This window comes from Camelina sativa, chromosome 14, assembly GCF_000633955.1.
Source record: "Camelina sativa cultivar DH55 chromosome 14, Cs, whole genome shotgun sequence".
Classification (NCBI taxonomy): domain Eukaryota; kingdom Viridiplantae; phylum Streptophyta; class Magnoliopsida; order Brassicales; family Brassicaceae; genus Camelina; species Camelina sativa.
This window is the reverse complement of record NC_025698.1, coordinates 27,727,078-27,749,455: the sequence shown is the minus strand read 5'-3', so window position 1 is coordinate 27,749,455 and position 22,378 is coordinate 27,727,078. Positions and strand designations below refer to the sequence as shown.

The window sequence follows — 22,378 nt, the reverse complement described above, 5'->3', positions numbered from 1 at the left end:
TTAAAACAGAGGTTATTATTAAAATATACAATCTCAAATAGATAAATTATTATTTAAACTACGGTTATAAGATAAAAACCAGACATAAAGTATATGGGACGGGATGGGTTCACGAAACAGACGTACTATCTTTCTCTTACAGTCTTTTTAATGTACTTAAATCTAATTATTTTTTTTCTAAACCGAACTGAAAATAATTGAATTTTAAATTGGTACAAAATTGGATTATGAATGTTAATAACATTTTTAACAAATACGCTGACAAATGTAACTCCACATATATGTAAAATAATCCAAACCCTAATTGTAAACTTAGTTTTTTGAAATTAAATAAATTAGAAGTAGTAATAGTATTATCATTCAATTTAATTTATTTGATATTTAATATATTATAAAAGACATTTTTATTAGTTGGTTACCATTTACTCTTTTGTTGCTTTTCTGCATATTTTATTTTCATTTCTCAAAAACTGTTTATTCCATTCCACATTATTTTTTTATTCTTTTTCTTTTTGTTCTTCTAGTGGTTACCAATAGAAATCTATGTCAATGTATTAAAATAATCGTTAAAGAAATTCGTGCATAGAGCATGTTAAAGACCTAAGAAATTCGCGCATATACAGTTCTGGGCGTTCGGATTTTCGGTTCGGATCGGATCGGATTTTTCAGATTTCAGATTTTTTTGGATTTATAATTCTAAAATCCGTTCGGATATTTTCAAATTTCAGATTTGGATCGGATTCAGATCGGATTTTTCGGGTTCGGATCCGGTTATTCGAAGTACTTAAAAAACTAAAATTTTGTGTCTAAATCTATTCAAACTACTTGAAATGAAAAAAATATATCTAAAAATTACGCTTATTTTTTACCTAAATATACTCAAAAATAGTTGTAATACATGAAAATATTTAAAATATCCAAAAATTTAAACTTTTAGACACCTAAGTTATTAAAACTTGTAGTTGTAAGTATTATTAAGATATTATTACTATGTATTTATATTTTGGGCATGTTCGGAAATCCATTCGGATTTCGGTTCGGATCGGTTTTGGATTCGGATTTTCGGATTCTTAAATTTAGAATCCGTTCGGATATTTCTAAATTTTCGGTTCGGATTGGATCGGATTTTAAAGCTCAGATTAGGATTGGTTTTTTTGGATTCGGATATTATGCCCAGGCCTAAGCATGTTAAAGACCTGTCCAAGTGATAAAACCAACCAATTAAAGACTTCAAAAGTATTAAACAGGGAAAATTACATGTAACTATCTCACTAATGGGCCAATAATAGGTTTCAGGAAAAAGGCCAATATATGGGCTTCAAATGTGCATACAATATTCATTTAATGCAGACGGCCTCATCATCTTAATCACAATTCACACAGAAGCAAGTTTTGGAGGCACTACGAACTCAAAAACGGAGAGAAGTTTACGAAATCGATCCGATTGAGAAACGGAGAGAAGTTTACGAAATCGATCCTTTAGCTCTACCCGGAGAGAAGTTTTCTCCAACACAAAGATCATCTGATCAACTCCTTTAGATTTCTCCTTAATCACTTCCATAATCTCCGATTTCACCTCTTCCGTGACGGTCTCTTTCACCTTCACAACCGTGATTTTACCAATTGAACCAGGAGGCGGAGCTAGGATTCCGGGAACTTTCTCGGCGATCCAGTCAACGGCCAAGACGTCTTCACGGATCGATTCCGATTCCTTGACGACGCGGACGTGATCAGGATGTATTGCGTACGCGTCGAGATCTTCTTTAGATCTGTAACGGCTATGAAGGACGTGAGTGAAGGCGGCGGAAGCAGCGGTGGTGGAGCTAAGGCGATGGATTGAACCGCAGGAGAGGTGAAGTACCTGGTCGAGATTGATGAGTTCGTTGATTCCGTTGACCATGGAGCTGATTTTGTTGGAGTCAACGTCGTCGTTGTTCTTGAGCTTGAAGAGGACGACGTGCTCGACGATCGAAGAAGACATGGCCACAAACCACGGAGCTGGGATGTTGGTTTCGTATTTGTGATTTTTCTAAGGGAAACTGATCTTTTTTGGGCTTTAATGGGTATCTTCTTTAAAAAGCCCATAATGTTTGTTTTGTTTTGTGAGTGAGAATGTAACCTTGGATTCTTGAAAAGTTTTTTAATCAGCTCTTTTTGACATGAAATGAAACGTACAATTAGCTTTATACTTTATTAGATTAGGACCAGCCCGATGTGCGGATTTAGAATTTTTAAAATAAAATAAAATTTAACAAAGAATATTTAATTTTGATTTTGACAAAAACTTGCAAATTTAATAAAGAATATAAAGTAATTATTTTTAATAAGTAAAAACTATCTATAAAAGTAAATAGATACACCGAAGTGTCCAATGTAAATATTTGGTGTAAAATGTGCGACTCTGCGGTTGAGACTATTAATCACTTTTTTTTGAATGCCCTCACTCGTGGAAAGTTTAGGATTTATCTCTACCTCCGGTCTCATCAGAGGGTTTTCCATATGAGTTGGTGTATTCAAATTTGGATTTTGTTTTCTGGAGGGATGTCTCTCAACAGGGTGATCCTGATCAACTTCTTCATTAACATGATTTTTATGGGTAATCTGGAAGGCCATAAATAAAATAAAAATTAAGGTTTAGAGATCGAGACGAATGATATAATTGCTCAGGCTTTGGGCGATAATTTAGCTTGGGAAGAGGCGCTATCTTTTACGGCGGTCATGTCGGCTCCATTTCCGTCCTCGGATATCCAGGTTTCTTCACCTTGTTATCAAATTGATGGTTCTTGTAAAGCAACCAATGAGCATTCATGATTGGGCTGGTGGTGTTGCGTTGGTGAAAAGCGAACCTTGTTGTTGGGGGCCAAGTGTCTAAGACGGAGCCCCTTCCCCCTGCATTCAGAGTTAGAAGAGTTGTTGTAGGCCATGGAGCGGATACGTGCTTAGTTACTCACTATGGTGCATTCCCCTGAATATTGACCATCCTTCTCCAACTTGCTCAATGAGTTTAATTCGCTGGAGTTTTTCCCACTATTCTCCATCTCTTAGATCCCACATGCGACAAATTCGAAGGTGGATTGTCTTGTTCGTGCTTCGCATTCTCTTATGTCTGAAGTTTCATTTGTAAACCCCTTCCTTACGGCTTAGGCAACTAACCGAGAAAATTCCTTTTAATTTATTGTTTGGTTGAAAAAAAAATAGATACACATTTAGTTAAAGAAAATAGTTGTAGATGAGTTCAAAAGTATTAAAATTAAATTAAATTTTAAAAAGAATATATATTTAATTCTTTTCGTAAATAAAAACAATGTATAAAAGTAAAGAGATAAACTTTTAGTTATAGAAAATAGTTGTTTTTTTTGCTATAATACACTAATGTATATCTATTTACAAATCTACTGTCTACATTACCACTAAAAGTTTATTTGTACACACAAATACATTTTACTGTTAAAATATACCCTTTAGTCTTAACTACTACCAACAAATTGTTTTTATGAACACATTAAATAATCTATTATATGCCTCTTTATTTTAATATTTTTATAGTTACAAAAATGCATACGTTAATCTTACATACTCCTATCATATATATTACAATACCAGTCATCTGAATAAATTATTTGATTGGTGAAAAAAATATGAGACGATCTATTTTTTTTTTTTACTTCAACAATCTTTTTCTTTATGTAAAGGTGAGTATTTACATTTGTTTAGAAACAATAACTAATTGTATAATTTTCACAATCATTTTTTATCTTATATAAAAAGTAACATTTTTCTTGTAATATAGCAACTTAAAATTAAAATAAGTAAACAATATTATAATTTTGAATTTTATGGTATATATATATATAATTTATTTTATAATTAGATTTTATTTTATCTATTTACTTTTATATAAAACCTTTTTATGTTAAGTTTTGATTTTTTACATTTTTATTTTTTAAAAATGTTAATAGTGAATTGACATGTGTTAATTAGTAATTTTGTTATTAAAGTTTATATAATAAGATTTGATTAGTTGATTTGATTTGAGTATTATATATTTTTGATAGTTTTAAATGATTATTTTTTAATTAGTTAATGCTTTTTTTGGGACGACGTATAATTAGGTAATACAAAGACAAAAAGAGAGAAAACCAAAAGAAATTGATGGACGTAAAATCAAATCCTCATTCCAATGTGTATAATTTTTCTTCTCCACTTTACCTAATTCGTTGTTTTGTTTGCAAGTGTGTGTGATATTGTTGATATCCTGCACAACACACGTGCGAGTTTATATTATACACACTAACCTATACGTAGGTTTACCTTATTAATTACTTTATGACATAAGTAATATAATATTGTAACGAATGGAAGAACTACGTTAAGTATGATTTAAAACTAGCTAGGCCACCTTAGCCATATGAGCCTACATATAATAGCCACTCGGGACTTGGGAGTGTACACGCAGACGCAGTCCCAAATACGCAGTTAAAATATGTTTGAAAGTTTTACTTTTATTTTGTGAAAGTATTATTTTGGGTAAAATATTATTAATTCATAAACAAAAAAGTAAACTATAATGAATAATGAAATATAAATTAACAGAAATATAGTACTATATTTAGAGAGAGTCTAATGGAATGAATGAAAAAAAAAAAGACTAAATCGTATTGCCTCTGTCTCATTTTCTACTCATTTTAAGAAAACAATAATTATTGAGTTTAAATATATTTTTTTATTTGACTAAAGAGATATTATTTAATTTTAAACCAATAACAATTTAAAATTTTAAATATTTTCAATAATTACTTCTTGGAGTTTACAAAACATCAATCTTTTGTGGGACAAAAAAATATTCTAAAACATCAATTTTTATGAGACAGAGGGAGTATATCGTATATAGAGTATTAAATAGATTTACTTTTTATAAAACTTAATAAATGTTGTACAATGCAAAATTGTTTTAAAATATATTGGCAAACTGTTTTTTTTTTTTTTGTTCTGCAAACCGTGTTTATGATTGCTTTTTCTACTGAAGATTCTCCCATCGATGTTGTACGTACATTCTCAAGTGACATATCCATTGACGTAGGAAACGAGTAGATTATGCACGGAGAGGCATAAGTTTTCTATTTTCAATCATGAGATTCGTACGTCATGTTATGATTTATCCACATTATTGAGTTCTGAAGATTATATAGCAATAATTCAAAAAAATAAATGATGGCCAAACGAATAATTAAATTACGTAGAATATATATATATATATATATATAGATTGGTGCCAAATTGCATAGATAATAGCACAGATGTTGTGTCGTCTTCTTACCTACTCTATTTATAGAATAGTTTTGGATTTATACATTTTTTTATAACTTATAATTATTAATTTTGCTCTTAAAAGGAAGTGTGAGAAACAAAGAAAAGAGAAAATGATGAAAAAAGCCGCACGAGTCCTTTCATTGGATTCCCTTCCCTTCGAAGATGTTATCGTCTCAGTTCCGACAATTTTGCCATCCCTTCGTTAAACATATATTCCCAAAAAAAATTACACAAACAAAGTTCAATTTATATAATTTACACTGCACAAATAGACACACAATTTTTAAAAAAGTTTCAAATAGATTTGAAGAGTTATTTCTCCACTTTTATAAACTTTAAATCAAATAAGAAACAGTTGAATCTTTTTGTAATAACTTTGGATTACATCCAAAACTTTTGTATACATATTCTTCTTCATCCACTATTTTTTTTTTTGTTTTTTGGCTTTGGTAACTTTTTTTCTTTTCTTTCTATTATACCAACAAAATATTTTGAACTCGGAACAAAAGTTTTTAATTTGAGCTCATCACTGACTCGGGTAAAAAATGGTATCAGTTCATCAATCTTTTATGTAACCCAATAAAAAGGAAAGCAATAGTTTCATAAGTATCTTTTATGGAGTTAATTTGTTTGAATGTGGGGAACCAATAAAGTATGTATAACCGATAATCCAACTCGTAATAAACACAAACCAAAATTACAAAACAACAAAAATGCAAAGCTAAAAAGCCTCGAATGTTAGGAAGCACCAGTCAATTACAGAAAACAAAAATACATAACAATCAACTAAAAAAAAAAAGAGAGGTAGGGTATTGGATTAATTATACCCTACCATAAATTCAAACCCACCTAACTCAAAAATTATCCCAAAAAAAGGAACAAAGAGAGGGAGAAAAGCAAAATAAGAAGAAGAGGAGGAAAAGAAGCGAAACATCACACTACGCTCTCTATAATATACTTCAATATTATTGTATTTTAATCAAACTAAAAACTTTGAGATATTGATAATACCATAATAATAATAATAATAATAATAATCACAAAACCCTAATCATACACTTAGCTTATTTATTGGTTTGTTGACCAAGTGCGAAAACGAAGAACATCTCTACATCTGGAGATGCAAAGAAAGCTATTTGTCTTCTCCTCAAAGCGCAGTTTTGCCCCACTTTCTGCTTCTTCGGCGCCGGCGGACACGTGAGCATCTCCGGTATACGTGACTTCTTAGACTTCGGTGTACAACATCCACTCTCCGGTTGGAATGAAGATGGCGTGGCCGTTGATGCGGGTGAAGTAGTAGGTGAAGATGACGTCGAGGTGACGTCACTATCGATGATAGAACTACATGGAGGAGGAGATGGGTTCTTGTAATGGATTCTTTTACTTCTTCTTGTGGTTGTTCTTCTTATTGGTTTATTTCCTTTTGATGCCATTTTTGAGACCAAAATAAGAGAGGAAAGAGAGAGAGGGATAGTGAGAGAGCAAAAAAAGGAAGGAAATGGGTGAATGTGAATCTATATATGAGGAGTTTGTATAAAAACCTTAGTGGGAGTTTTACTTTAAAATTTTGACTGGAAAAAGTTTCAATGAGAGGAGAAGAAAAAGCCAAGAAAGGAAAAGGTAAAATAAAAGAGAGATTGGCTTAGTATTTGGAAACTAAAGAGAAAGGGTTTCTTTTTGATATCAATGCATGTAAGTCACTGTGAAAGTGTGAAATGGGTACGCTTTATTTTCTTCTTTTCGTTTAAATATTCATATATAGAACAAACATAATATCATAAAATAATCCTAGTCTTCTAGAATTATCAATTATCTCGTTATTCACAGTCGACGTTTATCACTTTTTGCCTAAGTTCATATTTCTATCCATTTTTTGATTTTTTTTTTAATAATCAGAATGCTATTTCTATGATTAAACTAAATATGATTTTTCTGATAATTTAAAATATTTATCAGCAACTCCTCCTAATGTGTAGTATGTTTGTAAATGATGTTTGAGAAAAAAGGTTATTATTTAATTGGTTACGTTGTCCCATAATAAGCTATAGGAATCTATAGATGCAACATATCAAGAACAAGAAGATAAAGGGAAAACAAACTAGCATGTAGATCTCCTTTTTAACATTTACCAATATAATATTTTCAACAGAATTATGTATAGTATTAAAATAAGAAAAAGACCCTTTTCTCATAAATTACGGAAGAAATAATTTGCTGTGAATTATTGTTTGAATTACATTTTTTTTTTTCAACTATTGGACCACAACAGACTAGCTACCGGTTTTTCAAATGCATTTTAAGTTGACAAACACTAAATATATTTGTTATAAAGTAAGTGGTATATATATTACTAAAAGACTAAAATGCATGTGAGACGTTAATTACATATAAACAACATCATTGTTTTACGTTGATATTGTGTATAAATATCATTACCCACACATATATTATATATAGGCATGCTGTCACATGCATAAACTATTTTCAATAATGAATACAATTACATCCACAGCTAAAAAACATTTAAGCATATATGTATTACTTAATTAACTAAAAACAAGACAACATGCAGTCTCATTCAACTAAAAATGGGAAAAACATACTTCAAGGAAGAGAGAGGTGCCGAGAGAAGAGTCTCACATTTGATAATTAAGATATATTTTTGGTCTTCAAAAACACTACTTCTTGGAAGTATTAGGTGGTAACTGTAGTTGTTTATGTACTTAGCTTTAAGATATTTGTGTCTTAATAAAGAACTGAAGAACACAGGCAGAATAAAAATAAAATTTTTAACACGAAACTTTGATGTGTAATACAGATTCACGTGGGACGATGTTATTCAAAATCAATCCATATATATGCATGGGGTTTCTACACTCTCCAACTAACCCTATTATTTTTAACCAACTAACCCTTTTTTGGGTTTAGTTGAGATTCTTGTCTCAGCAGATTTTTTTTTTAATGTGGCTGCAGTAAGTATAAATTTAAATTTATACAGCAATCGTTCGTTAGTAATATTAACTTTTATAGGAGAGAAATAATTATACATAGAACAAATAAAAAAAGGAAAAAAGGCTATATCCCTAAAGAAAGTACACAGTAGTCGAGGCTGGATCTTAATCATGGGATCCAAAACATAGGATTCACTGTGCACGCACATACGGCGGGTTAGATTCTCAAAGGCCATACATACTACATACAGACAAACATATTACCATGGATAGTATAGTCTCTCTTTTTTAATCAGCCTCTATGTTTTTAGGTAATTATTTTGTAGACGTCTCTACACTATTTGTCTTGTTTCTGATACATTAAGGAATTTTTTTTTTTTGAAGCGGTGCACTGATATTTTGGTGTATTTTGGTTTTTGAGTTTTAGTTTTAAGTTCTTTAGTTTTGAAGTAGATTTTAGTATTCCACAAACTTGAATATATCTTTAAATCTTGGTTTTCAATTCTGTAATTTGTTTTATAAACAAACGATTTTTAAGCTTTCTATAGTAATTTTTTAGTTTTTGATTGCACATATTTGAAAGAAAAAAAAATAATGTTAGTGCTACGGCAAAAAAAAATTCTCAAAAACTTAAAAACTAGATTTTGGATTAAACGCTCAAAATTTAGTTTTTATTTAAGATTTTTTTTTTTAGAAAACCAATTTTCTTAATGTACTTCAAGCTATTTTTTTTCACAGAAGTCAATATATCATTCTTTATCTATATGTTAAAATGAGAAAATGAAAAACTAATTTGGGACATTATCAGAAATTAGTTTTTTTGTGGTGCAGTAGTTTTTTTCTTTTACAAATCATATATGAAAATTAAACGAAGATCTTTCTTTTTTTCATAACCAATATTCACATTTTTCAACAAAATATATCAAAAAAATAAATCAAATCTAGGTTAGCCGATGTTTACATTCTTCAACAAATATATCCAAAAACTTAAAATTTAATCTAGGCTTTACTAAATCCATAATAGAGCCCACAAACATCTAATGGTGATAGTGATGATGGGAGTCTTCTAGATTAAGTTCACCTCCAAAGGATTGCCTCTGTAGAAGGAATTGGATAAGTCGACGTTCTATGTAGAAAACAACCAAACACGTTTAGCAGCTATATGTTGTGGTCACCCAACAGAGCTTCTATACAATTGTTCCGAAAGGCATGGTTTGCGATTCGTTTTAGTGTGATTCCAATTAATATAGATATTCCAATTAATTCGATGTACGAGGCGGAACAATGGTTTTTGCTGTTTAATTTTTAGTTAACTTTTTTTTTTTGGATGTAAATTTAGTTTTTCACAAACTTAATATATTTTTAATTTTTGGTTTTTATCTACAATTTGTTTTTGAAAAACGATTAGTAAGCTTTCTATTGTAATTTTTAAGTTATAATTGCACATATTTGAAAAAAAAAAAAGAAACTATGTTACTGTTACGGCAAAAACGTTTTCAAAACGCCCTCAAAATATTCCTATNAAAAAAGGTTATTATTTAATTGGTTACGTTGTCCCATAATAAGCTATAGGAATCTATAGATGCAACATATCAAGAACAAGAAGATAAAGGGAAAACAAACTAGCATGTAGATCTCCTTTTTAACATTTACCAATATAATATTTTCAACAGAATTATGTATAGTATTAAAATAAGAAAAAGACCCTTTTCTCATAAATTACGGAAGAAATAATTTGCTGTGAATTATTGTTTGAATTACATTTTTTTTTTTCAACTATTGGACCACAACAGACTAGCTACCGGTTTTTCAAATGCATTTTAAGTTGACAAACACTAAATATATTTGTTATAAAGTAAGTGGTATATATATTACTAAAAGACTAAAATGCATGTGAGACGTTAATTACATATAAACAACATCATTGTTTTACGTTGATATTGTGTATAAATATCATTACCCACACATATATTATATATAGGCATGCTGTCACATGCATAAACTATTTTCAATAATGAATACAATTACATCCACAGCTAAAAAACATTTAAGCATATATGTATTACTTAATTAACTAAAAACAAGACAACATGCAGTCTCATTCAACTAAAAATGGGAAAAACATACTTCAAGGAAGAGAGAGGTGCCGAGAGAAGAGTCTCACATTTGATAATTAAGATATATTTTTGGTCTTCAAAAACACTACTTCTTGGAAGTATTAGGTGGTAACTGTAGTTGTTTATGTACTTAGCTTTAAGATATTTGTTTCTTAATAAAGAACTGAAGAACACAGGCAGAATAAAAATAAAATTTTTAACACGAAACTTTGATGTGTAATACAGATTCACGTGGGACGATGTTATTCAAAATCAATCCATATATATGCATGGGGTTTCTACACTCTCCAACTAACCCTATTATTTTTAACCAACTAACCCTTTTTTGGGTTTAGTTGAGATTCTTGTCTCAGCAGATTTTTTTTTTAATGTGGCTGCAGTAAGTATAAATTTAAATTTATACAGCAATCGTTCGTTAGTAATATTAACTTTTATAGGAGAGAAATAATTATACATAGAACAAATAAAAAAAGGAAAAAAGGCTATATCCCTAAAGAAAGTACACAGTAGTCGAGGCTGGATCTTAATCATGGGATCCAAAACATAGGATTCACTGTGCACGCACATACGGCGGGTTAGATTCTCAAAGGCCATACATACTACATACAGACAAACATATTACCATGGATAGTATAGTCTCTCTTTTTTAATCAGCCTCTATGTTTTTAGGTAATTATTTTGTAGACGTCTCTACACTATTTGTCTTGTTTCTGATACATTAAGGAATTTTTTTTTTTTGAAGCGGTGCACTGATATTTTGGTGTATTTTGGTTTTTGAGTTTTAGTTTTAAGTTCTTTAGTTTTGAAGTAGATTTTAGTATTCCACAAACTTGAATATATCTTTAAATCTTGGTTTTCAATTCTGTAATTTGTTTTATAAACAAACGATTTTTAAGCTTTCTATAGTAATTTTTTAGTTTTTGATTGCACATATTTGAAAGAAAAAAAAATAATGTTAGTGCTACGGCAAAAAAAAATTCTCAAAAACTTAAAAACTAGATTTTGGATTAAACGCTCAAAATTTAGTTTTTATTTAAGATTTTTTTTTTTAGAAAACCAATTTTCTTAATGTACTTCAAGCTATTTTTTTTCACAGAAGTCAATATATCATTCTTTATCTATATGTTAAAATGAGAAAATGAAAAACTAATTTGGGACATTATCAGAAATTAGTTTTTTTGTGGTGCAGTAGTTTTTTTCTTTTACAAATCATATATGAAAATTAAACGAAGATCTTTCTTTTTTTCATAACCAATATTCACATTTTTCAACAAAATATATCAAAAAAATAAATCAAATCTAGGTTAGCCGATGTTTACATTCTTCAACAAATATATCCAAAAACTTAAAATTTAATCTAGGCTTTACTAAATCCATAATAGAGCCCACAAACATCTAATGGTGATAGTGATGATGGGAGTCTTCTAGATTAAGTTCACCTCCAAAGGATTGCCTCTGTAGAAGGAATTGGATAAGTCGACGTTCTATGTAGAAAACAACCAAACACGTTTAGCAGCTATATGTTGTGGTCACCCAACAGAGCTTCTATACAATTGTTCCGAAAGGCATGGTTTGCGATTCGTTTTAGTGTGATTCCAATTAATATAGATATTCCAATTAATTCGATGTACGAGGCGGAACAATGGTTTTTGCTGTTTAATTTTTAGTTAACTTTTTTTTTTTGGATGTAAATTTAGTTTTTCACAAACTTAATATATTTTTAATTTTTGGTTTTTATCTACAATTTGTTTTTGAAAAACGATTAGTAAGCTTTCTATTGTAATTTTTAAGTTATAATTGCACATATTTGAAAAAAAAAAAAGAAACTATGTTACTGTTACGGCAAAAACGTTTTCAAAACGCCCTCAAAATATTCCTATTTTTTTATTAATTTGTTTCGGTCACAAAAGTCAATACATCATCCTTATCTATATGTTAAAATGCGAAAAGGAAATATTAATTTGGGACATTATCAGAAATTATTGGTATTGTCGAGAAAACAAATTTACTGATACAAAACTTGGATGTTTTTGATTCAATTTTTTTTTATATTTTTTCTTTTTTTGAACAAAAAAAGATGTTTTTGATACAATAATAAACTCAGATGTTACACACAAGTGAAGTTCTTTCGAAGGCAAGAATAAAAACAAAACAAAAATGTGTTGGTTCTAATCTAAACTGTGGCACAAGTAATAATAGTACAACTCTTTCTCATTGCTTTCACCTGCACACACAAAAACTGATTTTGTTAAACATACAGAACAGATCATCATCAGTATTTAAAACACATAAAAATCTCTATATCCTATTATGATCAAGTGTTCGGTGTACACGGTTCCAGTTACGGCCATTTCGAGTAACCAGAAATGAAAGAACAAACCCGAGAAGTAAGCAAGTACCTGTTGAATCATAGGTGTGTCTGGTACTGGAGAGATAATAGATGATCATGATCATAAACTATAGGCTCAGTCTCTGTTTGCTATATATGCTTGAAGTTGAATCAAACCTAAATCACTATTGATATGTTCAAATGTATAAGTCTGTAGGATTGGGAAAAGTAATATCTCTGTGGTTTAGTAGTTATCGCCAAAAGACATGGACTGGCCTAATACGGTTTTGATGCGAATCTGCAAAGCAAAAGAGATTGAAAGGATATAGTTGAGTCAATAACAAGTAATAGAGAGTAACCAAGGCAATCTAAAAGGGTACTAAGGTTTCCTCTTTTTTTTTAACCTTAACATCGAGGCAAGCATCGTTGACCATGTTCTTTAACTGGGGAATAATACCCGCACTTCTCAATTTCACATGCCGATCATATGCACCGGGACTTGAAGGACTAATGAGGTTTATAATAGTCCAGACTGTTGCTGACCGTAACTGGCTCTCATCACTCTGCAAAAACTTCAGCATGAAATTCTCTGATCCAGTGGCTTGAGGAAACAGCTGCTGCATAACTGCTTCTTTATGTAACTCAGTCCCACTCGCTACATTCGTGAGCACATACATTCCCTGGAGGATAGAAAAACATTTTTCATCAGAGATTTTGTTAATCTATTGATATGGTTTACTTTTTTTTTTTTTGCATTTTCGTCACCTGTATTGCCATATGAGCTTGTGGACCTTTCCTCAATTGCCTCCCAACAGTATCTAAGATAAGACCATCTTCATCAAATACAAACTCGATTGAGCTGATACATCCGTCAACAAGATTACGGAGGAGGGCCAAAGCTTGCTCTTGCACTGGAGGCTCAGGATCTGAGAGCAATGAGTTTATTTTGTTATTCCACATAAGAAATTTCATAAAGATTAATCATATGATTATGGTTTGATGAATTTACCACTAATGAGGCAAGCAAATCCTTGAGCATTGACGTCTGAAATAAAGAGTTCTTTACGTTTATTGTCGGCAAGGAACATGAGGTTCCTTAAAGCACGTAAAGCGCTACACCGAGCATCTGGATCCATTGATTTTGACAACTCAATAAGCTGTTTTATCCCTCCGAACTCTATAAATGATGACTTTGGTGATGAAAAATCCAATACTATATTGCTCAGAGCACCAAGAACTGCAACCTGGTCCACAATATACAGGTACATACATTCAATTAGGTTGTGCCGTTTCCTTCTAAAGAAAAAAAATGACATCCGAAACTAACAAAATGCGGCATCTTATGCGACACAGTACCTGGACAGACGAAGATGGATCATGTAGTAACTGAACCAAAGGAAGCATAACATGATCGCTGTTGAATCTTCCTGCACTCAAATTCTAAATGACATGTGTCAGGGGGGAGTCCCACTTAATAGAAAGGCAGCTGAAATACTAATAACATCCAGAATGTATAATAGTTAACTAACCTTGACTGATCGAGAAGCGTTTCTTAAGCAAATGCACGCGGCAGCTTTTACATCAGCATCTTTGTGTCTTAGTGCATTAATCAGCAGGTCTAACACCTAGTAGAAGGAAATAAAGACAAACCAATTTAGCATACTACAAAAAGAAAAAACAAAACTAACCAGATACACAATCAGAAAACGGCTTGTTAGAACACACCTGCAATGACACGAAGCTACACCTGCAATCTTCAAGCTTTGAGCACAATTCAGCTAGAGACAAAAACAAACCCTGAAGACGTTTAGTCTGGAGCTCACTATCTGTCTTCAAGATGTCGACAATATTCTTGATTGCATTGGCCTCGTAAGCTAACTTCTGTAAATCCTCTTTTCCCGCAATCAGACAAGATAAACCCAAAGCAGCATCATCTCCAGATTGACCAGGGTCGTTGAGCAGCTCAAGCAGAGTAGTTATCAATCCCGATTTGGTTCCCATGTTCACGAAATAAGAAGGAGAAGTGTTGTATATAACAACTAAGCAGAGACAAGAAAGCAGCCTCGTTCTCGGATACCTATCCTTTGTTAATTCAGTTACAGAATTCAAATGTCTCCCAGATTCAAGTCCAACAAAATCCGAAACAGCTTCAGGGTTGTTCTTCAAAACCGTGGCTAAAGATTCAAGACAAGCTTCTCTTTGGCTTAACGAACCATCAAGAAGTATAACAAGCTTCTCCAACACACCAGCTTCGCAGAGAACACGCTGCTCCACACTTGTTCCACAAGCATGAGCAATGATGCTCGCACCAAGCCCACTAACATTCTCATTCTCGCTGTTCAACAAGGAGAATAGAAACTCCATGTTTTTCTCTTGAAGAAAGTCGTACTTTGGAGCTTGATTAGATTGAAATATCATTCTAAGCGAGCGAGCCCCCGCATCTACTACCTGGAGAGAATGAATAACAAAAACGAAACAGAAACAATAAGGAACCGATTCACATAACTCAAAGATGATAGGATCAACAAAGTTTCCAAAGGCCAATGTTTTACTACTTCCTCAGATGCAGACAATTCAAAAGGTGAAAACTTTAAAACTCCTAAACAAGAGAGACTACAGAACGAATCTAAATCGTTCAAGCTTCTTGACAAGAACCACATAGTAATTCTAATCTCATTTCCCAATCTAGACTTTAACGGAAAAAAAAAAGTCAATAAAATTTTGAAAAGATTAAACCTTTTCGTCAGGATTAGTGAGAAGACGAAGAAGACGAGGGAAAACACCGGCATCAAGAACAGCTTGAACTCCGGCTTCAAACCCACAAGCGAAACTCCCAAGCGCCGCCGCAGATTGGACAAGGATGTTGTTGCATTTCTCCGAATCATCTGCATCAGCGAGAGCAGAAGCTATGGCGGGAACAGCTCCGAGTTTGAGGAAAGAGAGCTTCTTTGTACGGTTTCCGATAATCTGGTTTTTGACCTCACGAAGGGCCTTAAGCTTGACTTCAGGGTCAGATGAAGCCAGACGAGAGAATACATCGGCTTGACGATTACTATTATTACCGGATGCGGATGCGGTTGAGGAGGAGGAAGAAGCGGCGGAGGTTGTGGTTGTAGGCATGGCGGAGATTTAGTTTCTCCGGCAAATCGGAAATAGAAATGGCTAATTGAGATTGGAAAAGAGAGGCAGAGGAGTTCCGTAAAGGTTTCAAGTTTCAACCTTTTTTGTTTTAATAATTTCGTTTAATAAAAGATTGGGTTTTTATTTTTTGTTTTTAAACTAATAATTGAGAGTAGCTATGAACCAATCATGTTAGAGAAGAGATTTTTCTAAACATAGGTCCTATTTAGTTTTGTTTTTTTCTTCTATTATTTGNGGATCTGAGAGCAATGAGTTTATTTTGTTATTCCACATAAGAAATTTCATAAAGATTAATCATATGATTATGGTTTGATGAATTTACCACTAATGAGGCAAGCAAATCCTTGAGCATTGACGTCTGAAATATAGAGTTCTTTACGTTTATTGTCGGCAAGGAACATGAGGTTCCTTAAAGCACGTAAAGCGCTACACCGAGCATTTGGATCCATTGATTTTGACAACTCAATAAGCTGTTTTATCCCTCCGAACTCTATAAATGATGACTTTGGTGATGAAAAATCCAATACTATATTGCTCAGAGCACCAAGAACTGCAACCTGGTCCACAATATACAGGTACATACATTCAATTAGGTTGTGCCGTTTCCTTCTAAAGAAAAAAAATGACATCCGAAACTAACAAAATGCGGCATCTTATGCGACACAGTACCTGGACAGACGAAGATGGATCATGTAGTAACTGAACCAAAGGAAGCATAACATGATCGCTGTTGAATCTTCCTGCACTCAAATTCTAAATGACATGTGTCAGGGGGGAGTCCCACTTAATAGAAAGGCAGCTGAAATACTAATAACATCCAGAATGTATAATAGTTAACTAACCTTGACTGATCGAGAAGCGTTTCTTAAGCAAATGCACGCGGCAGCTTTTACATCAGCATCTTTGTGTCTTAGTGCATTAATCAGCAGGTCTAACACCTAGTAGAAGGAAATAAAGACAAACCAATTTAGCATACTACAAAAAGAAAAAACAAAACTAACCAGATACACAATCAGAAAACGGCTTGTTAGAACACACCTGCAATGACACGAAGCTACACCTGCAATCTTCAAGCTTTGAGCACAATTCAGCTAGAGACAAAAACAAACCCTGAAGACGTTTAGTCTGGAGCTCACTATCTGTCTTCAAGATGTCGACAATATTCTTGATTGCATTGGCCTCGTAAGCTAACTTCTGTAAATCCTCTTTTCCCGCAATCAGACAAGATAAACCCAAAGCAGCATCATCTCCAGATTGACCAGGGTCGTTGAGCAGCTCAAGCAGAGTAGTTATCAATCCCGATTTGGTTCCCATGTTCACGAAATAAGAAGGAGAAGTGTTGTATATAACAACTAAGCAGAGACAAGAAAGCAGCCTCGTTCTCGGATACCTATCCTTTGTTAATTCAGTTACAGAATTCAAATATCTCCCAGATTCAAGTCCAACAAAATCCGAAACAGCTTCAGGGTTGTTCTTCAAAACCGTGGCTAAAGATTCAAGACAAGCTTCTCTTTGGCTTAACGAACCATCAAGAAGTATAACAAGCTTCTCCAACACACCAGCTTCGCAGAGAACACGCTGCTCCACACTTGTTCCACAAGCATGAGCAATGATGCTCGCACCAAGCCCACTAACATTCTCATTCTCGCTGTTCAACAAGGAGAATAGAAACTCCATGTTTTTCTCTTGAAGAAAGTCGTACTTTGGAGCTTGATTAGATTGAAATATCATTCTAAGCGAGCGAGCCCCCGCATCTACTACCTGGAGAGAATGAATAACAAAAACGAAACAGAAACAATAAGGAACCGATTCACATAACTCAAAGATGATAGGATCAACAAAGTTTCCAAAGGCCAATGTTTTACTACTTCCTCAGATGCAGACAATTCAAAAGGTGAAAACTTTAAAACTCCTAAACAAGAGAGACTACAGAACGAATCTAAATCGTTCAAGCTTCTTGACAAGAACCACATAGTAATTCTAATCTCATTTCCCAATCTAGACTTTAACGGAAAAAAAAAAGTCAATAAATTTTTGAAAAGATTTAACCTTTTCGTCAGGATTAGTGAGAAGACGAAGAAGACGAGGGAAAACACCGGCATCAAGAACAGCTTGAACTCCGGCTTCAAACCCACAAGCGAAACTCCCAAGCGCCGCCGCAGATTGGACAAGGATGTTGTTGCATTTCTCCGAATCATCTGCATCAGCGAGAGCAGAAGCTATGGCGGGAACAGCTCCGAGTTTGAGGAAAGAGAGCTTCTTTGTACGGTTTCCGATAATCTGGTTTTTGACCTCACGAAGGGCCTTAAGCTTGACTTCAGGGTCAGATGAAGCCAGACGAGAGAATACATCGGCTTGACGATTACTATTATTACCGGATGCGGATGCGGTTGAGGAGGAGGAAGAAGCGGCGGAGGTTGTGGTTGTAGGCATGGCGGAGATTTAGTTTCTCCGGCAAATCGGAAATAGAAATGGCTAATTGAGATTGGAAAAGAGAGGCAGAGGAGTTCCGTAAAGGTTTCAAGTTTCAACCTTTTTTGTTTTAATAATTTCGTTTAATAAAAGATTGGGTTTTTATTTTTTGTTTTTAAACTAATAATTGAGAGTAGCTATGAACCAATCATGTTAGAGAAGAGATTTTTCTAAACATAGGTCCTATTTAGTTTTGTTTTTTTCTTCTATTATTTGAGAATTAAAAAGAAATATTTAATCAATCAATTCAGATCCAGTGTTTATATAAGTTTGGGTAAAACAGATTTATGTAATAGTTTATGATTGTACATCCATATTATAAATATTTAATATTTATGAATTTTATCAGTCTAGTTAATAAATAAGTAATATGAATAAAAAGTACTACTACTGTTTTCATATATCTTATTTGTACAAAATGATATTTGCTATGGCACAAAAATTAACAAAATGTTTACATAAACTCCCATCTAAAATCGAAGTGAAAAAAAAAAAATACTAAGGTAATTCAAATATTTTATATTCAAACCAACCATAATTCATAAAATTTATTCAACAAAAAGTTTTTAAACGAGTGGGCTCTGGTGCTTCCATTTCTGTATGGACTGACCCATGGATCCCTGTTCAATCCCTGAAACCAGCACTAAGCACCGGATCGCCGTATGATCCTTTGCTCCGAGTTTCATATCTTATTGACAGGAATATTAATTCGTGGGATATGGCTCAGTTTACGGCTACGGTTGTACCGGAAGATGTGGCTATGATTTCTGCCTTACCGTTGCGACAGCCGGATGAACCGGATTTGCTGGGATGGCATTTTACTAAGTCTGGTAAATATTCGGTTAAATCAGGATACCATGTTCTTCGTTCAAATCTGACAGCTCTCGCTGAGCTAAGAGTATTCGGGCCGGACATTGTCCCTCTTCAGGCTTTTGTGTGGAAAATTAGATGTCCACCGAAGCTCCGTCACTTTCTGTGGCAAGCTCTTTCGGGGTGTGTGGCGGTTACAGCGAATCTACGGAAACGCGGTATGAGTTGTGATGCCACCATGTGGCTTTGTGGTTTTCAGGAGGAGACGATTAATCATACCCTTTTCGAATGTCTCCCGCTCGGCAGGTTTGGGCTTTGTCGCAGTTTCCGACAGCCCAGGATATTTTCCCTTCAGCATCAGTTTTCACAAACATGGATTTTCTCTTTTGGAGATTTACAGATATTCCATCACATGATTTCTTTCCCTGGATTTTGTGGTATATCTGGAAAGCGCGCAATGATAAAGTTTATAGTAATCTAGATTCAAATCCTCTTGCAATTTTGCGCTTGGCGGAGGATGAGGCAAAGGCATGGATTCTGGCTCAGACTGATGATGTGGTTTTAAACCCGGATATTCCCACTGTGGCTACAACCGGTGGACGTGTGGACTTAGGGATTCCTAGGGCTTTTTCAAGTTATACTTGTTTTGTAGATGGTTCTTGGAAATGTTCAGATGATTATGGGGGCAGAGGATGGTTTTGCACGTCGCCCTGGAGTGTTGTCTCTACTATGGGTGCTGCCAACCTACGTCGTAGTCTCTCCCCGCTCCATGCCGAGGTTGAAGCCCTTGTTTGGGCAATGCGCTGCATGATTGGAGTGGATAACCAATCTGTCGTTTTTCTTACCGACTGCTCTGATTTAGTGAAGATGGTGTCTTCGCCTTCCGAGTGGCCAGCTTTTACGCCTTATTTGGAGGACATCCAGGCGGATAAAGAGGAGTTTACTTTTTTTTTCCTTGGTCTACGTTTCTTGCTCTCAGAATGGTAAAGCGGATAATCTAGCGCGACGAGTTCGCACAGTTCCGCACTTAGTTACCTATGTAAACAATGTTCTTTCGCATTGGCTTGTTTGAGCAAAAATCTTGTTCTGTTGTTGACAAAAAAAAAAGTTTTTAAATTAAAATCAAACCTTAGATGGGGGTTTACAAGTGTAACCGTAATAATCGCATATGATTATTTGTATATCCTGACTCAAAACTTTGTATATTTTTTTGTTTTATCTAATTACAATCTTATCAGAAATAAAATTTTAAGACAACTTGAACATGCTCATCCCTTTAACTTCAGCTCCTAAGAAAAGACCAAGGTCCAGTTCCTGTCCCAATCCTGTAACAGTCACGTTTACATTCTGTTATTAAAAAAATTAAACAGTTTTTTTTTATAACCTTTTTAACTACAAGAAACAGAGAGTTTCATATTTTTTTACCGCCAGAATCCAACGGCTGCTCTAAGACTCATGTAGATAGTGAGACCAAACCAAAGTCCAATAAACCCATGAGTCGATGAGAGGAAGAGCAAACACAAAATGCTAACTATAGCCACCACTACTAGNCTCGTTCTCGGATACCTATCCTTTGTTAATTCAGTTACAGAATTCAAATGTCTCCCAGATTCAAGTCCAACAAAATCCGAAACAGCTTCAGGGTTGTTCTTCAAAACCGTGGCTAAAGATTCAAGACAAGCTTCTCTTTGGCTTAACGAACCATCAAGAAGTATAACAAGCTTCTCCAACACACCAGCTTCGCAGAGAACACGCTGCTCCNATCGGATGCTCCAAAGTTAACTCCATCAAATACAAACGCTAAAGCATTGGTCGGTTGTGTTCCTGCCACAAACTTTAGTAAACAAGAAACATATTTAGTCACAATGTTATGTCAGAATGTTATTTCATAATCTTTGTTTGATTACAGAGTTAAGGGGATGTTAATTAATCACCGGAAGTCCTATGCTAATANCGCTGTTCAACAAGGAGAATAGAAACTCCATGTTTTTCTCTTGAAGAAAGTCGTACTTTGGAGCTTGATTAGATTGAAATATCATTCTAAGCGAGCGAGCCCCCGCATCTACTACCTGGAGAGAATGAATAACAAAAACGAAACAGAAACAATAAGGAACCGATTCACATAACTCAAAGATGATAGGATCAACAAAGTTTCCAAAGGCCAATGTTTTACTACTTCCTCAGATGCAGACAATTCAAAAGGTGAAAACTTTAAAACTCCTAAACAAGAGAGACTACAGAACGAATCTAAATCGTTCAAGCTTCTTGACAAGAACCACATAGTAATTCTAATCTCATTTCCCAATCTAGACTTTAACGGAAAAAAAAAAGTCAATAAAATTTTGAAAAGATTAAACCTTTTCGTCAGGATTAGTGAGAAGACGAAGAAGACGAGGGAAAACACCGGCATCAAGAACAGCTTGAACTCCGGCTTCAAACCCACAAGCGAAACTCCCAAGCGCCGCCGCAGATTGGACAAGGATGTTGTTGCATTTCTCCGAATCATCTGCATCAGCGAGAGCAGAAGCTATGGCGGGAACAGCTCCGAGTTTGAGGAAAGAGAGCTTCTTTGTACGGTTTCCGATAATCTGGTTTTTGACCTCACGAAGGGCCTTAAGCTTGACTTCAGGGTCAGATGAAGCCAGACGAGAGAATACATCGGCTTGACGATTACTATTATTACCGGATGCGGATGCGGTTGAGGAGGAGGAAGAAGCGGCGGAGGTTGTGGTTGTAGGCATGGCGGAGATTTAGTTTCTCCGGCAAATCGGAAATAGAAATGGCTAATTGAGATTGGAAAAGAGAGGCAGAGGAGTTCCGTAAAGGTTTCAAGTTTCAACCTTTTTTGTTTTAATAATTTCGTTTAATAAAAGATTGGGTTTTTATTTTTTGTTTTTAAACTAATAATTGAGAGTAGCTATGAACCAATCATGTTAGAGAAGAGATTTTTCTAAACATAGGTCCTATTTAGTTTTGTTTTTTTCTTCTATTATTTGAGAATTAAAAAGAAATATTTAATCAATCAATTCAGATCCAGTGTTTATATAAGTTTGGGTAAAACAGATTTATGTAATAGTTTATGATTGTACATCCATATTATAAATATTTAATATTTATGAATTTTATCAGTCTAGTTAATAAATAAGTAATATGAATAAAAAGTACTACTACTGTTTTCATATATCTTATTTGTACAAAATGATATTTGCTATGGCACAAAAATTAACAAAATGTTTACATAAACTCCC

General features: G+C 33.7%; 3 protein-coding genes and 1 long non-coding RNA gene across 5 annotated transcripts; all 4 read right to left on the bottom strand.

The window, feature by feature from the left end:
- LOC104742648 (stress-response A/B barrel domain-containing protein DABB1-like) lies at positions 1,206 to 2,181 on the bottom strand. The gene has a single exon (XM_019235763.1). The coding sequence runs from the start codon at positions 1,979 to 1,981 to the stop codon at positions 1,376 to 1,378; it is 606 nt and encodes a 201-aa protein (XP_019091308.1). The 5' UTR covers positions 1,982 to 2,181; the 3' UTR covers positions 1,206 to 1,375.
- On the bottom strand, positions 5,970 to 7,023 carry LOC104742647 (cyclin-dependent protein kinase inhibitor SMR3-like). Its single transcript, XM_010463664.1, has one exon. The coding sequence runs from the start codon at positions 6,741 to 6,743 to the stop codon at positions 6,375 to 6,377; it is 369 nt and encodes a 122-aa protein (XP_010461966.1). The 5' UTR covers positions 6,744 to 7,023; the 3' UTR covers positions 5,970 to 6,374.
- On the bottom strand, positions 12,437 to 18,400 carry LOC104778043 (armadillo repeat-containing protein 8). 2 transcript variants are annotated; one of them, XM_019235759.1, is made up of 9 exons: positions 17,898 to 18,400; positions 16,887 to 17,609; positions 16,691 to 16,786; positions 16,518 to 16,601; positions 16,171 to 16,405; positions 13,473 to 13,633; positions 13,112 to 13,387; positions 12,778 to 13,005; positions 12,437 to 12,602 (listed from the first exon to the last, which is right to left on the bottom strand). In XM_019235759.1, exons 1-8 carry the CDS (start codon positions 18,279 to 18,281, stop codon positions 12,952 to 12,954), a joined length of 2,013 nt encoding a protein of 670 aa, XP_019091304.1. In that variant the 5' UTR covers positions 18,282 to 18,400; the 3' UTR covers positions 12,437 to 12,602; positions 12,778 to 12,951. The 2 variants fall into 2 exon arrangements, with proteins under 2 accessions (XP_019091304.1, XP_010461959.1); XM_010463657.2 differs by lacking the exons at positions 16,171 to 16,405; positions 16,518 to 16,601; positions 16,691 to 16,786; positions 16,887 to 17,609; positions 17,898 to 18,400 and adding exons at positions 13,717 to 13,951; positions 14,064 to 14,147; positions 14,237 to 14,332; positions 14,433 to 15,155; positions 15,444 to 15,945.
- LOC109128789 lies at positions 20,231 to 20,658 on the bottom strand. Its single transcript, XR_002035102.1, has 2 exons — positions 20,556 to 20,658; positions 20,231 to 20,455 (listed from the first exon to the last, which is right to left on the bottom strand). It is a non-coding gene; the product is annotated as an uncharacterized LOC109128789 (long non-coding RNA).

Bases quoted from the DNA above. Each gene is read 5' to 3' on its own strand.
- LOC104742648 (XM_019235763.1), bottom strand. From the start codon at position 1,981: ATGTCTTCTTCGATCGTCGAGCACGTCGTCCTCTTCAAGCTCAAGAAC.
- LOC104742647 (XM_010463664.1), bottom strand. From the start codon at position 6,743: ATGGCATCAAAAGGAAATAAACCAATAAGAAGAACAACCACAAGAAGA.
- LOC104778043 (XM_019235759.1), bottom strand. From the start codon at position 18,281: ATGCCTACAACCACAACCTCCGCCGCTTCTTCCTCCTCCTCAACCGCA. The intron at 16,787-16,886 runs GTGTGTTCTAAC...TCCTTCTACTAG, and splicing joins GTAGCTTCGTGTCATTGCAG to GTGTTAGACCTGCTGATTAA. The intron at 13,388-13,472 runs GTGACGAAAATG...TCTATCCTCCAG, and splicing joins AAGCTCATATGGCAATACAG to GGAATGTATGTGCTCACGAA.